This window comes from Xenopus laevis, chromosome 4L (genome assembly GCF_017654675.1).
Source record: "Xenopus laevis strain J_2021 chromosome 4L, Xenopus_laevis_v10.1, whole genome shotgun sequence".
Lineage (NCBI taxonomy): Eukaryota > Metazoa > Chordata > Amphibia > Anura > Pipidae > Xenopus > Xenopus laevis.
Genome location: NC_054377.1, coordinates 33488925 through 33505882, shown reverse-complemented (window position 1 = coordinate 33505882; position 16958 = coordinate 33488925). Strand labels below are relative to the sequence as shown.

Here is a 16958-nt window from a genome sequence, read left to right as displayed (position 1 = left end):
ATGCACAGCATCTGATTCGATCCACAATGGTATATGATATGGACAAAATGGCATTTTGGGTGGCTAAGTATTAGGTTATACCAGGGGTGTCCAAAAGGTAGTTTGGGATCTACCAGTAGACCTTTAGTTGGTGATCAGTACATCTCAAGACACTGTCAACAAACAGCTTGTCTAAATCACACTACTGTTTCATGCTTTTCATTCAGATATTTATGTTAAGGTTACATAAGAAATAGTTTTTATATGTAGCAATAAACATTTTCTCATTATTTAAGTCATATTTTTCATGGAACAGAATGCTAACAATGTTTTTATAGATGTAGATCATAATGGGACAACATCTCTAAAGGTAGACCTCGCATAAGTAAAGTATGGGCACTCCTGGGTTATACATTTGGAATTTATAAATATGCAGGTTATCTATAACCAGAATGAAAAGTTGATGCAGTTGCAGTAGTTGTGGACGGTAAACTTAGCTACAGCAAACAATAAGTGAAGGCCATCAAGGTTTTTTCCCTGTTTTTAAAGTGGCACTGATTCATGGGAGGAGAAGGTCATGCTAGCCCTTTACAATGCATGATTCATTCATAATATAGAATGAAATCTTGGCCTCCAGTACTCAAAAGAGACATTTCTGAAAGAGACAGATCAGAGACAGGCAGGAAGCTGTTTTTTGGGTGGAAATCCCTTTTAAAAGAGGAAGTAGGGGATGGAATTGTTGGATGACTGGTCCACATCAACCAGTTTTCCATTTACTATTTTAAGTGAAAGATGATGACAGCTCTGATCTCTAACCAATCATGAATGGAGAAGTCTGACTAAAGCAACCCATGGAAAGCTGTTCTAGTACAGGAGCAGGGGAAAGTATTAGAAAGGCATATTGTAGTTATAAGAGATTCTATTATTATTAAGGTAAACAGGGTAATCTTTAGGCAGGACCATACATGCTGAACTTGCTGTTGTTTGCCTAGTGCTAAGGTTCAGCACATGTTGGCAAATAATCGGAAAAGAGAGAGAGACTAGAAATTGTATCTGCAAACTTCGAACCATATTAAAAGTATGTTTACAAATGCAAAAACCTTGACTGGAAAACTTGTAAAGCTTGAGATAATAGCACATTATGAGAAACATGATGTCACTGACATTGCTGAAACATGGTGGATGAAGTCTCACAACAGGGCCATAAAAGCAAACTGGGAGGGCTGAATCTCAAGTGCCATATCATATAAGGCGTTTTCTCTGCCAGCGTATTTACTGTGGAATAAAAACGCCAATAGGCATCCTTTCAAAATATGCATTTTCACAATTACATACCTCCCAACATTTTGGAAATAGAAAGAGGGACAAAAAGATTTACTGGGCGGAAATTGTGGCCATGCTGATTTTTGTGGCCAGACCCCCTAATTACCATGTCCATTTTACAAAATTTGGCAGGTTATGAAAGTTTAAACACATTTCTGTGGTTTTATGTGTTATTACAGTTTTGCTAATGAAGGTGATTTGCCCTTTAAGCTGCAGTTTCCCCAACAGACCTGCTTATCTTAAATTGTTATAATTGCTTCTTTGCTTATCTTAAATTTTTACAAAATTATCTAATTATGTATTCTGGGCTCTCTGCCAAAAGGCAATTAAGTGAGAAACTTTGTATCTTTTTCTGGCTGTTTAGTGCAGGAGATCAAAGAGAAAGTCAGGACATTTCAGTGATAAATTCGGGACTCCAGGCTGAGCTGTCAAAATCGGGACTGTCCAGCAAAAAACAAGACTGTTGGGAGGTATGCAATTAAATCCACTCTCTCTGTGCACTAACAGGCCTATGCTGTGCCCGTCAGTAAGACAGAATCGTGTTCTCTTCGTGGCCCTAATTTAGAATTGTTCACAACTTACAAGGAGATTGGAAAATTCATTGTAGTTTACTAAAGACCATCTCATGTGCAGCTCTTGTTACAAAAAGAAAAGGCTAGGAGACGGGGGCAAGTATTAAAAACAGATTTTAATTACCCAAATATTGACTGAATCATTCATAAAAACAGCACATATGATACTACTAAAAAGCATAAATGAGAAGTATTTGCGTTATTAAATTAGGCATTACAAGAGAACCTTAAAGGAAAGATCACATGTAGACTAGAATAGTCAGACACCCATTACATATTTAAATACGTTTCATTATTGTTTGCAAAACATTAGAATTTTACTACACCTTGCTTATTTCATGGTTAAGTGTTGCATAGATCATCATTACAATTCATTTTGGTTATAACTATTTATGGACAACCTTTCAACTCCAAATAATTATCTTGAAAATATTGTATATGAGCTGCATTCAGGTCAGTTTTTTTTTTTTTTAAGGAATCCAGTATAAAGGCCAAGTGGGGTAAAAATGTGAAACCATGCACCAATTTATCTTGATTTATACTTGATTTGTTGGAGAGAACCAATCTATCTTGCTGCATATACAAGGCTTTGAGAGAATAGCTACGGGGCATTATTTATTCCTGCAAAGCGACTTTTGACACAGGGACAAAATAAGAGATGCCGTCTTAAAATGAATGGCCTGGGGGACATATGTTTGTGAGTTTGTTTAAATGCTGGGTGCCAGATGAATCTTGTTACCATAGCAACACTTCTGTCAATCAAACTGCTAAACACATCTATGGCTGATCAGAAATTTTCAATAGACAGGTATAAAAAGAGTTATTAATGTACTTAAATGCAGGAAAAAAAGTGTTTTACAAATAAAATGCAGGATTCTAGCCTACAATGTCTCTGTTTCAAATTAATTTATAATGCATTAATATTTGGCAATTTTATGCCCTCAACAATGGCATTATAATATTAATTAGTATGGCTTTATAAAATATAGATACTATTTAACAAATATTTTCCCAAATAATTTCCAAATAATTTTTTTATGAACGACAGCCAAATAAATGAGTCACATGAATGGGCAGTAAATATCAATGGCTATATTTTGTTTCGGAGGGACAGAGGCAACAGAAAAGGAGGAGGGGTATGTTAGGCAGGATTTAAAAGCTTATATAAAGGAGGAGGTTATGTTAAAAAATGAGGGGGCAGAAGTCTTATGGGTGGAGTTCTTCACCAATTGTAAAGATTCCAGCAATTTATTTGTAGGCGTATGCTATAGACCCCCTAATATAAGTGAGGAGGAGGAGGAGGCAAAGCTCCTCATGCAAATAGAAAAGGCTGCTAGTTTGGGTAAAGTAATGAAAATGGGAGATTTTAATTACCCAGATATTGACTGGAGCAACAGTACTGCCAGATCAGTTAATGGGAACACATTTATAAACTTGTTGCATGACAATTTTATGGCACAGGTTGTTGAGGAGCCTACCAGAAAAAATGCTATTCTGGATTTAGTGATCTCAAATGACCCAGAACTTATAGAAAATGTGCAAGTCATTGAACCCCTGGGTAATAGTGACCATAATGTTATATCATTATAGTCTGGTGCAAAAAACAAAAATATACTGGGGCAACAAAAATCATTTAATTTGGAAAAGCTAATTTTAGTGCCTTGAGGGCTGCCCTACAGAGTATTGATTTTGGCATTAAGCTCTCAGCTAAAAACACAGAACAGAAATTGTTGACATTTAAAATGATAAAGCATTACTGTTCTCAATTTATTCCCTTAAGAAGTAAATGTAGAAGCTCTAAGAATCATCCTATGTGGCTTAATACAGAAGTAAGGAAGTTAATAGGGAAGAAGAGAAAGGCATTTAAAAACTACAAATATGTTGGGACAGAAGCTGCATTTAATGAATATAAACACTTTAATAAATGTTGTAAATCAGCAATCCGGAAGGCAAAGAAAGGAAATGAAGAGTTAATTGCGATGGAGGTGAAAACTAACCCTAAAAAGTTTTTTAAATATATTAATAGTAAAAAGATGCAGGTTGAGAGTGTTGCTCCATTAAATAATTGTACCAGTATGGTTGTAACAGATACAGAAAAGGCAAATGTGTTAAATCAGTTCTTTTCTTCAGTGTATACAATAGAGGAGTCTGAGTTCCCAGGCTCACTTTATAGCTGCACTAATGGCTCAGCTCAATCTAGTCAGTGGCTGACTCAGGATATGATTCATAAAGCTTAATAAAAACTAATGTAAACAAGGCTCCAGGGCCTGATGGCATACACTCCCGGGTTCTAAGAGAGCTTAGTTCAGTTTTAGACCAGTCCCTATTTATTATTTTCTCAGATTCACTTTCATCTGGTATGGTGCCTATGGATTGGAGAAAAGCTGATGTTATTCCAATATTTAAAAAGGGATTACGATCTCAGCCTGGCAATTATAGGCCCGTAAGATTGACATCTATGGTGGGCAAATTATTTGAAGGCTTGTTAAAGGATCACATTTAAAATTTTGTCCTAGTGAATGGCATTATGAGCAGCAATCAGCATGGCTTTATGAAGGATAGGTCATGTCAGACAAATTTGATTGCTTTTTATGATGCGGTAAGTAAGATGCTGGACAGTGGGGGGGGCAGTAGATGTGATCTATTTGGATTTTGCCAAAGCGTTTGATACTGTGCACCACAAACGACTGCTTTCTAAACTAAGGTCTGTTGGGCTTAATGAAGTCGTTTGCACATGGATAGGAAACTGGCTACAGGATTGGGTACAGAGGGTGGTTGTTAATGGTACATTCTCTACTTGGAGTAAGTGGGGTCCCCCAGGGCTCGGTATTAGGTCCACTTTTATTTAACTTGTGACATTAATGACTTAGGGGAGGGTGTTGTAAATAATGTATAATGACACAAAACTATGCAGCCCAATTAATTCCATCCAGGATGTGGCATCCTTGCAACACGATCTTGACAAACTGGCAATCTGAGCAGCTAAGTGGCAAATGTTTGAGATTCAATGTTGATAAATGTAAAGTCATGCACCTGGGATGTAAAAATATCCAAGCCACTTATACCCTTAATGGGACTGCACTAGGCAAATCCATTATGGAAAAGGACCTTGGAGTCCTTGTAGATGATAAACTTGGCTGTAGCAAGCAATGCCAGTCAGCAGCATCAAGGGCAAATAAGGGCTTGAGCTGTATTAAAAGGGGCATAGAGTGACGGGAGGAGGGGGTCATTCTTCCACTGTATAGAGCACTTGTAAGGCCCCATCTAGAATATGCCGTTCAGTTTTGGTCTCCATTACTCAGGACATTATTGTATTAGAGAGGGTACAGAGAAGGGCAACTAAGCTGGTGAAAAGTATGGAAAATCTTAGCTATGAGGAAAGACTGGTCAAATTGGGGATGTTCACGCTGGAGAAGAGGTGCTTAAGGGGTGATGTGATAACTATGTATAAATATATAAGGGGATCATATAATAATCTCTCTAATGCTTTATTTACCAGTAGGTCTTTCCAGCCGACACAAGGTCACCCATTCCGATTAGAAGAAAAGAGGTTCCGCCTAAATATTCGGAAGGGGTTTTTTACAGTGAGAGCTGTGAAGATGTGGAATTCTCTCCCTGAATCAGTTGTACAGGCTGATACATTAGATAGCTTTAAGAAGGGGTTGGATGGCTTTTTAGCATGTGAGGGAATACAGGGTTATGGAAGATAGCTCATAGTACAAGTTGATGCAGGGACTAGTCTGATTGCCATTTTGGAGTCAGGAAGGAATTTTTTCCCCCTCGGAGGCAAATTGGTGAGGCTTCAGATGTTTTTTTTGCCTTCCTCTGGATCAACTGGCAGTTAGGCAGAGATAAGAAAAAAAAAAAAAAGGTTGAACTCTATGGACGTGTGTCTTTTTTCAACCTTACTTACTAAGGTTTACTAAGCGAAAACCTATACATCCAGGAAGTGTCATACCTGCATTGGGATCTTGAAAAACTTCAGATCAAGGCAAAGGAGATAAATGTTGATAAATACAAGGTTAGCTAAATGGGACAAAGATTCTTGATGGGGAATGACCTTGGCGTACTGAGCTGCAGAAAGCAATGTCAGTCAGCAACAGCAATACAAAAATGTTTGCATTGATAACACCCATGACCTTAACCAATTTCCCTACTATCCAATTTCTGAACATTTTGTGCTTTTTCACTTGAGGCCAATTCTCCACTGCCTTTTAAAGGAACAGTTCAGTGTGAAAATAAAAACTGTGTAAATAGATAGGCTGTGCAAATAAAAAATGTTTCTAATATAGTTAGTTATCCAAAAATTTAATATATAAAGGCTGGAGTGAACAGATGTCTAATAAAACAGCCAGAATCCAACTTCCTGCTTTTCAGCTCTATAACTCTGAGCTAGTCAGCGACTTGAAGGGGGGCCACATGGTATATTTCTGTTCAGTGAGTTTGTAATTGATCCTCAGCATTCAGCTCAGATTCAAAAGCAACAGATATGACCCATGTGCCCCCCCCCCCTACTGCCTGGTAACCACGGTAACCAGTCAGTGTAAACCAAGAGAGCAAGAGAGTCCAAGAGAGTCCTGACTGACATGTTATACATCAAATAACTCCAGCCTTTATACATTACATTTTTGGCTAACTAACTATATTAGAAACATTTTTTATTTTGCACAGCCTATCTATTTACACAGTTTTTATTTTTATACTGAACAATTCCTTTAACACTTCCATTAGACAAATACTAAAAGGAGAATAAAAAAAATGGAGGGCCTCTGAAGTTTTGTAACCTATATTTATTTATGTTTTCTAAAATTTGCCATCAATCAACAGGATATTTGCAAACTTATGTTTAATACTTTTTCATTCAACTCGTAAGAAATAGGTGGTAATAAATATAATCATAAAAAGGACATCACTCTTACCTAGCATTAGGTAACAGTCCCCTGAACTCAAAGGCATAAGAAGACCTGGGGTCTCTATGTCCCATGCAATCTTCAGACCTACATGCCACCTGGTAGGATCTTCATCTTCACCATTTACGTCATTAGAACTCTCTGAAAGCAGTAAAAAGAGGATTATATACTTAAAAGGGTAATCTGTACCACAGAGCATTTTTGTTTTTCTTTAAATATCAACTCTTTATTTTTTGGTATGTATTTTCCTTCGTTCCTTAGCCTACAGCATCTTCGGTCACATGATGGGCCCCCAGCATCTTTGGTCACATGATGGGCCTCCAACATCCTCTGCACACATGTAGAGGGTTGTTTATCAAATGTCGAATGTTAGGAGTTTTTTTATACCTCCAATGAACTGTCAACTCTAATGATATCTTATTTATGAAAAATTTTGAATGGAAAACTCGATTCTGCGAGTTCAAGTTGCAAAACCCGAATACTTAATTGAGTTTTCCACAGGAAAAAAGTTGAATCACTCAAATTATTCAATTTTTTGGGCAAAACCATCATGCAAGTTGTTAAAGCGATATGGTCATGAGAAAAAAAACATTTTTTCAAAATGAATCAGTTAATAGTGCTGCTCCAGCAGAATTCTGCACTAAAATCCATTTCTCAAAAGAGCAAACAGATTTTTTTATATTCAATTTTGAAGTAAATATAATTGTAGGAAATGTGGAAAGCCCCAGTTAAAGAGCATGCCAGATTATAGGTTCCATATGCTGTCCAGTGTAGTGAACAATGCACAGAGCTATACATTGGGGAGACTAAATAACACAATATGCAAATAGCGCAACACAGGATGATTATCTTTTTAGGACAAAACTCAGCAGTCTATCTACATGTAAAGGAAACGAGACACTCCTTTGAGGACAGCAACTTGCATGCTGTAAAAAAAATCCCTAACATCAGTCCACGCCCATTAATAAAACAAGTTCTTTCACTTTTGTCCACTTAAAGGGGTGGTTCACCTTTAAAGGAGAACTAACCCCCCCAATAAGAAAAAAACCATCCACTAGCCTAGATAGTCCACACTACCTGCTTTCTCTCCACATAGTACATTATTCCAAAAAGTCTCCCTGAATATCATGCTCACTTATTTATGCAGAGTAGTGCAGCGGAGCTCATGGGCGCCATCTTCCGCATCTTCGGTTTTCTTATGTAAGGGACAGCCAACACTGGAGCAGTCCTGTATTCATACCACCTGCGCTGAAAAGTTCCATAAATTGCCAAAGGGAAGGAAGAGGATCCGAAGACCAAAGATGCGGAAGATGGCACCCATGAGCAGGTGGTACCAATACCGGACTATTCCAACTTCACATGCGCCACATAGCTCAGTGAATAATGAGTAATGTACTATGCGGGGTGGAAGCAGGTTGGGGGGGGGGACTATCTAGGGTAGTGGATAGGGCTTTTCTTATTGGGGGGATTAGTTCTCTTTTAAGTTCATTTTGAATATGTAATAGAATAGCTATTTCTTAGTTATTTTTCAGTTGGACTTTGTTTTTTATAGTTTTTGAATTATTTGCATTTTTCTTCTGAAACTTTCTGCCTTTCAAATGGGGGCACTGACCCTACCTAAAAACAAATGCTTTGTAAGGCTACAATTTTTTTGTAATGGCTAGGTTTTATTACTCTTCTTTCTATTCAGGCCCTCTCCCATTCACATTTCAGTCTTTTATTTAAATCAAAGCATGGTTGCTTAATTTTAACACTAGCAACCAGATTGTTGATTGCAAACCGGATAGCTGCTGAATAAAAAGCTAAATAACTCAAAATAATGACAGAAATAGCACCCCCTGAATGAAAATTATTACTTATCACAAATAAAAGAAACATCATGAAGGCTAATAACATCTTCAAATGGTTCAAGGAACCTCTGCCATTGATTTCTACATGACATGACAGGTTTTAGATTCGGATTTGAGCTATTTCCAGGGTTTCATGACAAAAAACACTCAACCCTTAATAAATCTGCCTCTTAGATTTGTGCATCTGCAGCAGTGCACAGATCTGCAATTTACACTACTGTGCATATGCAAATCTAAATCTGATAGAACCACTGGGAAAAAAAGTAAGAAGGAGCAGTGTTGTAGAATCCCCAGACCAGGTGCAATTTTTTCTTAACAGGAGCACTAGCCCAGGGAAAAACTCAGTAATTCTATTCACTGTAAATACTCCTTGGGCAAAAATTCCCTAACCAGTGAAAATTCACCAGCAACGGTTTCGCAGCCATCACAACACTTCGACAGTCGTAAATTCGCTAGGACAACGGCAATTCACTAAAGTGAAAAGTTGCGTCAAGGGCGCTGTATGCTGGCGAATTTTCACTAGCGTTACTTCGGAAATTAAAGCGAAGATTCGCTAGCATTGTCTTATTTTAATACGGTGGGAAATGATTAAGTTACATGGACGTATATGTTGCAGCAAATACATTAATAAATAATTAATTAAATAAATAAAATAGAGTTGTTATAATGCCCTACACATGAGCCTAGTGTATAGTTTATGTTCCATATGTTAGAAAATGGAGGGGGGAACCCGGTTACCCATAAAAAAATTTACGGACCTTTGCCGGCTATCACTAAGAAAAATGGAAACGACTACAGCATTTTTTGGGACTTAAAAATTTTGCACTAAAAATTGAGGAAGTCCTATGCACTCCATTGCACTTCGCCTGGTCTGAGCTGGCGAACACGAGTCTGGTGAATGAAGTTCAGTAAAATCTAGGGAAGCACCGAATCCACTATTTTGGATTCGGCCGAACCCCCAAATCCTTTGCAAAAGATTTAGCCGAATACCAAACCCAAATTTGCATATGCAAATCAGGATTGGGAAGGGGAAAATTTTTTTTACTTCCTTGTTTTGCGAGAATAAGTCACGTGATTTCCCACCCCTAATTTGCATATGCAAATTAGGATTCGGATTCGGTTCGGCCAGGCAGAAGGATTCAGCTGAATCCAAAATCCTGCTGAAAAAGCCCGAATCCTGGCTTCAGTGCATCCCTAGTAAAATCTGCATCTTAATGAATTTCAGTCCGTTCATCAGAGTGGAAATTCGCCTGGCGTTAAAGTGTGAAGCAACGCTGGCATCTATCTCCTTCGCTAGCGAAGTGACGCCTACGCCCATAAAGAAAATGGGATGGTTCCGAAATGACGCTGGTGAATTTTCGCTAGTGTTAGTCACTTCGCCCTTTAGGAAATCTGCCCCCTTGTCTTTTAATTCCACAAACCCATATATTTTTGAAAACACAAACACAAATTCAAAAGGGCATAATTTTTGCAAAATTTTCTTAAAATTGGAACTTTGCAGCATTTTACATATAAAAATATTATCATGTTATTCTGAAAAGACTGATGGCTAATATGCAGAGACCCCAAAACAGGCTTATTTACTAAAACCTGGTAGTACCTTACAGAGCCAGTGGGGTGGAATGAGGAAACAGTCTCATTCCACCCCAACCAGCAGCAGGTAGGCAGTAAATTGTAGAAAACAAACTGTTTTTGCCTTTGGTTTCCTGAGCAAGCATGCCTGATGATGAATGAATTCAACAGCTGTACATGCAATAGATTTGTATGTATGGCTTGCAATAAGCCCTATTAGTAATATAGACCCACAAAACGTAATATATTTCTTTCTGAAAAGAACTAAAATAGTTAAGTATATCTTTGTAAACAAAATAAAATCAGTTTAACGTTGCTGTTTTTTGGTATCTTATCTGCCACATCCTCTGAAGGAAGACAAAACTTTATAAATATGAATGCCATGGGAATACTGAAATATTTAAAAAAAACAAAAACATATGCATATGATCACAAAACTACATGAGATATACTGCAAATTATGAAGAGTGCAATCAATTTTACATGAGTGACCTTTTAGCCCCTGTAAACAAAACACAGTATGCTTGTTTTGTGCATCCAAATATGCACACGATAAACCAAGGATACAACATATCTATGGAGAATTCAAAAATAGTTTTTAGGTAGAACAAGCAAATAGCAATAAACAGAGGATTCTAGTAATTTCCATTTTTATCTATGAATACATTGTTTTTGCAGTTCCCCTCATATTACACGTTTGCTGTAATACTTCTTGGACATACACTACGGGGCATATTTATCAAGGATCGAATTTCGAAGTAAAAATTTTTTTTAACTTCGATAGTCAAAGTATTTTTTCCAGCAAAAACGGCCGTATTTGATCACAAAAAATCGTACGATCGAATGATTCGAATCGAAGGATTTTTTAAAAAAAAACTTTGACTTCTCAAAACTTGCCCAAAAGCCTCATATAGGTTCTAGGAGGGTCCCCCATAGGCTAAACAGCAATTCGGCAGGTTTAAGGTGGCGAAGTCGAAGTTTTTTAAAGAGACAGTACTTCGATTTTCGAGTGGTCGAATTTTGAAGGTTTTTCAATTCGAATCAAAGTCGACTTTGGCCTATTCGATGGTCGAAGTACCCAAAAATTTACTTCGAAATTCGAAGTTTTTTAATTCGAAAATTCACTTCGACCTTTGATAAATCTGCCCTCTGCCAGTCAAAAATTTAAAAAGGAGAAGGTTGGAAACTAGTAATTGATTTCTAAATCAAACATTGCATTACAGGTAAAATCTTGACTCATCAAAATAACCACTTTTTGCAGTGAACAAACTGTTGGCAGGTATTGGTCTGAAAGTTCATTCCAACATTGCTGCAGACACACCACACCCACAAATTATATACACTCTATCAACCTATTCATGGGACAATATGCAACTGCTACTGAAGTCAACGATTTTGCAGTGAGCACTGCTCCTCTGAAGTCAAAAATAGGTAGGGCCGGTTATCTATTTCCAGCGCCCCAAGGCCGGACGGTCTGTCTGTTCCCCCCCGACCCCAGATGCGTAAGTAAATGATAAATTTGTGGTGCATCAAGTTCTACATGCATTAGGAATATACGGCTGGGCAGCATGCCACCTCTGAAAGGAGAACTAAACCCTAAAAATGAATATGGTTAAAAATACCATATTTTATATACAGGCAGTCCTCGAGTTACATACACCCAACTTACATACAACTCGCACTTACAGACGGTGGTTGTTAAAGTAACATTCTATGATTTGCTTGACTTTTATTAGTAGCTTTAATAAACCACCTGTCCCAATCCCCTCTGGTGTGTGTGGTCTACTGTGGAGCACAGAAAGGTAAAAATAAATGTGCACAAAAAAGGTAAAAATAAATACTATGTTAAGCCAGACATCTGTCTAAGTTGCATTTAAAGAGATACTGACACCAGGAATTAAAATCTTTTTACATCTATCATAATATTACCTTTGAAAGCTACTTATAACGTTGCCATAAAGTATTTGCATAATGCTTTTACATTACCTGTCTGATGCCCATTTTTCTGTATGAGTGGGCTGCCATATTTGTGCAGCAGGAGTCCATTAGCATTAGAAACTTTAAAGGGGTTGTTCACCATCCAAACACTTTTTCCAATTCAATTGTTTTTAGATTGTTCCACAGAAATAAAGTCTTTTTTTCAATTACTATCCATTATTTATTATTTACTGTTTTTCCAAAATCTAAGTTTAAAGTGTAATGTCCCTGTCTCTGGTGTTTGAGTCTGGCAGCTCAGTAATTCAGGCACAGACTCTAAACTGTTACAATTTTGCAACATTAAGTTGATACATTTCTCAGCAGCATTTCTGGAGTATTAGCAACTATTGCATCAATTCTAGCTGCCAGAGACTCTGTTTAGCAGGGATAAATATAAGAAATGTATCAACTAAATGTATGCATTTAGAACAGTTTGCCGGGTCGGCGACCCCTCCTCCCAGGGCTGCTTCAGAAGGTGAAAAATGACACTTTACACTTCAATATTAGAAAAACTGTCACACAAAGAAAATATAAAGTCATTGGAAAAAGTCATTATATCTGGTGATCTATCTGAAAACAACTAGTTGTTTGAAGGTGAACCACCCCATTAACTGACAGGCTGAGATGGGACAGTCAGCCAGTCAATCTCGTACGCAACACGGGTACTGCCTATAGTGAATTTATTGCACCAGCCTAAAGTTTCAGCTTCTCAATAGAAGCAATGATCCAGGAATTCACTCGCAAGCTCAGTGAGCAGCTGTTGAGAAGCTAAGCTTAGGGGTCATTCAAATTAACCAGCAGAAGGTTGGACTGTAATATAAGCTGATGCTACATGCTGATTATTAAATTCTGATGCTAGTTGTATTGGTTTATGTGCTGCCATGTTGTATTTATCTGTATTAATTACTAATCAGCCTTGTGACATTTATATTCTAGGTGTACTGTATATTTTGATTCAGTCCCTAAGCTCAGTAACTGACAGCAGCACAGAGCATGTGCAGTGAATCAACAGAAAAGAAGATGGGGAGCTACTGGGGCATCTTTGGAGGTGAAAATATTCCCTGCTAAAGGGCTGTGGTTGCCTTGGGCTGGTACAGAAGCCCAAAACATAATGTACAACATTTCTAGCCAACATATTTAGTTTGGGCAATATCTCTCTCTCTTAAAAGTCGCATATTGGTGGGGGAGGATTTAGCCCTCAGACTGAAACCGAGGTTCTGGATACACTGACTACAAGCAATGCTACTATGCAGAGAAGTAAAAGACTTTTTATACTATGACCAGAGGTAAACAAGTTAGGGACCACCATATGGGGTTTACCTTGACGCGTTATGGTGGCTCATCAACTCTATGATCATAACTTTGTAACTAAAAACCCCTGATTTGTAAACACATGCACTCGTACTTACTGTATACTGAATTACTTATGAGACAGGGGATCAGGGAATGTGCACTGAAAAGTACAGTAGCACTTCCATTATACTTAAATATACTTTAACTTAGCCTTTTGATTGCTCCCACAACCCCCCTTTTTGTATATTGTATTGTAACAGGAAGCTGTGGCTGAGCTTCACGTGGTTTGTAGCACCCAGTATCCCCCCTTTAAACTAATGGTGATCCTATGCTTTTAAAAATGGCATTGGTTTGAGCAATCTCTCTCTCTCTTAAAAGCCACATACTGGCGGGGAAGGATTTAGCCCTCAGACTGAAACCAAGGTTCTGGATACAATGACTACAAGGAATACTACTAAGCAGAGAAGTAAAAGACTTTTTATACTATGACCAGAGGTAAACAAGTTAGGGACCACCGTATGGGGTTTACCTTGCCGTGGTATGGTGGCTTATCAACTTTATGATCCTCACTTTGTAACTAAAAACCCCTGATTTGTACTTGCATTTATACTAAATTACTTATGAGACGGGACCAGGGAATGTGCACTGAAAAGTAGCACTTCAATTATACTTAAATATATTTTAACTTAGCTTTTTGAGTGCTCCCACAACCCCCCTTTTGTATACATATTTAGTTAAGCTTTGGTTCTCCTTGAAATCGAGCCACCCCAGGCCCAGGCTTTTGTGGCCTTGCCACAAACGCAGGCCTGAAAAAAGGGAGTTGACAGGTCTGGCTTTTGTTTTTAGCCTTGATCTTTAATTTAACCCCAAATCAGCAAGGTTGTAGTCAGACACAAAACGTTTAATGAACTGAGGATGTAAATTTCATCAGTCCACAATACTATGTCCATTCTGCTGCTGAGTGTCTTAGTTTTAGGCTCATAGTGGAACTCTCTAAGAGGTTGATTTATCAAGATAGTGAGGTTACAGCTCAATACAGGAAAACTCGCTCACATTTATCAATGGGTGAAAGTTAGCGTTTACCATTTGATAAATAAGCTTCTAAAAATTCTATATAGAGTATAGAAAATAGACTACATTTTAATAAATCTGCCCCTTAGAATACCAAGATCTATTTATTGGCAAGCTCTCAGAAACAGATTTTAAATTATTGCTGTAAAGGCATGTGCAGAGTAAAACTCTTATTCAGCTGCAGATTTTCTTTAGAGGAAGTCTACTGAGCTATCTCAGCAAACAGCCAAGAAAGAAGAAGATTTTCATTGTTATAATCACATATTTATAGAGAGCCAGCAAGTTACACAGCACTTTACAAAAATGCATGAAAGTTACATATTATTTATATATATATATATATATATATATATATATATATATATATATATATATATATATATATATATATATATATATATATATATATATTACAATTACATATATCCAATATTTTGTGAAACAGGATATAGTTGGCCCCTTCTAGCAGTCTAATAAGCTCTACAGAGATTGTTACCTTTTCTATTCTATTGTTACACCTTTGAAAGAAAAGGGATCAACTGAATTTTTTGCACTTTGTAGTCTGCTCTGCCTTAAGTGTATGTATACGCGGGTCATTGTTGTCCATTCCTGCTCTTCTCCCAGGGATACAGTGCTGGCTGCACTCGGCAGTGCTGTATTCATTAGGAAGTAGGCAGGGGGAGGAACATAGTTACATAGGTTGAGAAAAGACAAAAGTTCACCCGGTCCACCCTGTAGGGTATTCCACAACTTCAGTGCCCTCAATTCGAAAAACAGTTTTTGCTGCTTAAAATTATAAGTCTTACAAAAAGACAGTACTGGGTCCTGGAACTTTCTTTATTTTCATATATTATAGTCTCTTCTGAATTTCCTCCAGAGTCAACTAGCTATTCTGACATCATCCAGATGAGTAAAGGTGGCCATACACGGAGAGATCTGCTTGTTTGGCGATGTCGTCAAATGAGCGGATCTCTCCCCGATATGCCCACCTTGAGGTGGGCAATATCGGGCTGATCCGATCGTGGGCCCTAGGGCCCAACGATCGGATCCTAACGGTGGCTTTACGGGCGGTTGGATTGTGGGATTGCATCAACGAACAAATGCGGCCACGATCCAACGGGATTTTTAGTCCCATCCGATCGAGATCTGGCCGACTTTCGGCCAGATCTCGATCGGGGAAGCGTGTCGGGGGGCCCCATACACGAGCCAATAAGCTGCCGACTCGGTCTGTCGGCAGCTTTTATCGGCCCATGTATGGCCACCTTAAATTATAGAGCGGTTTTACAAAACTCTCTGTAGTATCCACTTAGCCTATGACAAGTAATAAGGACATGGAAGTAACTGACATAACACCTCAGACTGCAGGTATGCATCTGGGAAATAATTAAATGAGGCCCAAAGAGTTTAGTTTTGATTCAGTATGTACCTCTTATATTATATTGATGAAAGTAATTATGTTATGCTATGCAAAGAAATTAAACAATATAAACTATTTAAACAATCAACCAATTCATTACCTTGATAACTGTAGTTGTAGACTGCAACTGTGGACTGCTCCACTAAATTCTCATCATGGTGCCAGCTTACTGCCATTTTCCCCATGCCAAAATATGGCTCTTCTTTCAGAAAGGACATATTCTGTGGATCCATGTAATTTATCAATGTTACATTAAATGATTCCATGCTGTGGAGCTTTACATTTTCATAATTTGAAGTAGAGGGCCTTTGGTCTGATTTTATTTGCTCTTTATACTCAGAATGTTGGAAAAAATTATCTTTATGGATCTTTCCAAGTTTTTGTAATTCATTGACTGTCTGGGAATAAAGGAAATCATTCAAGTCAGAAAAAGCTTTATACGTTTCCAATAAATTCCTTGTACTGTACTGAGTGTTGAGTTCATCATTAATCCATGGTACAGCAAATAATCTTGTTTTTAAGTATTTATAGGTATATCCTGGGCGACCTATTAGAATCCGAGAAACTGGAGTAATAATGTCTTTACCTTTCAGACGCACAAGGTCTTGAAAGAGACAACCATTACGAAGTAAGGATAAAAATGCATTTTGGACTGTGTGGTGCAGGTCTACTGGAACATGCTTTGCTTGAAGAAGGGTAAGTTTTGAGTAACAAGATCCCCACTGAAAAAGTAACAGAAGATAGTACTAACAGGAATAGTCATTCCATGATCGCCAAACCTTAAATATTGAAAAATCACTTAAACATTGGTTAAACTTTTTAAAATTTTTAGTTACAAGGTACTGATTTTTATTATAACAGAGGGAAAGGGTTGGATGTGTATAGGATCTATTTTCTAGAATGCTTAAGACCTACAGGATTTTTCTCTACTTTGGATTTCCATATCTAAAGTCTGCTTTTTGTTTAGCACTGCGTATTAATGTTATATGTCCTA

General features: G+C 37.7%; 1 protein-coding gene across 8 annotated transcripts in view; it reads right to left on the bottom strand.

Annotated features, from left to right (window-relative positions):
• Nucleotides 1-16958, bottom strand: part of fto.L (FTO alpha-ketoglutarate dependent dioxygenase L homeolog) — a 198116-nt gene that overhangs the window by 149711 nt on the left and 31447 nt on the right. For 5 of the 8 annotated variants that reach the window (XM_018256821.2, XM_018256820.2, XM_018256818.2 and 2 more), the window contains 2 exon segments: nucleotides 16065-16686; nucleotides 6794-6925 (listed from right to left, as the gene is read on the bottom strand). In XM_018256821.2, coding sequence (XP_018112310.1) covers nucleotides 6794-6925; nucleotides 16065-16686 — 754 coding nt within the window. 8 annotated transcript variants of the gene reach the window in all.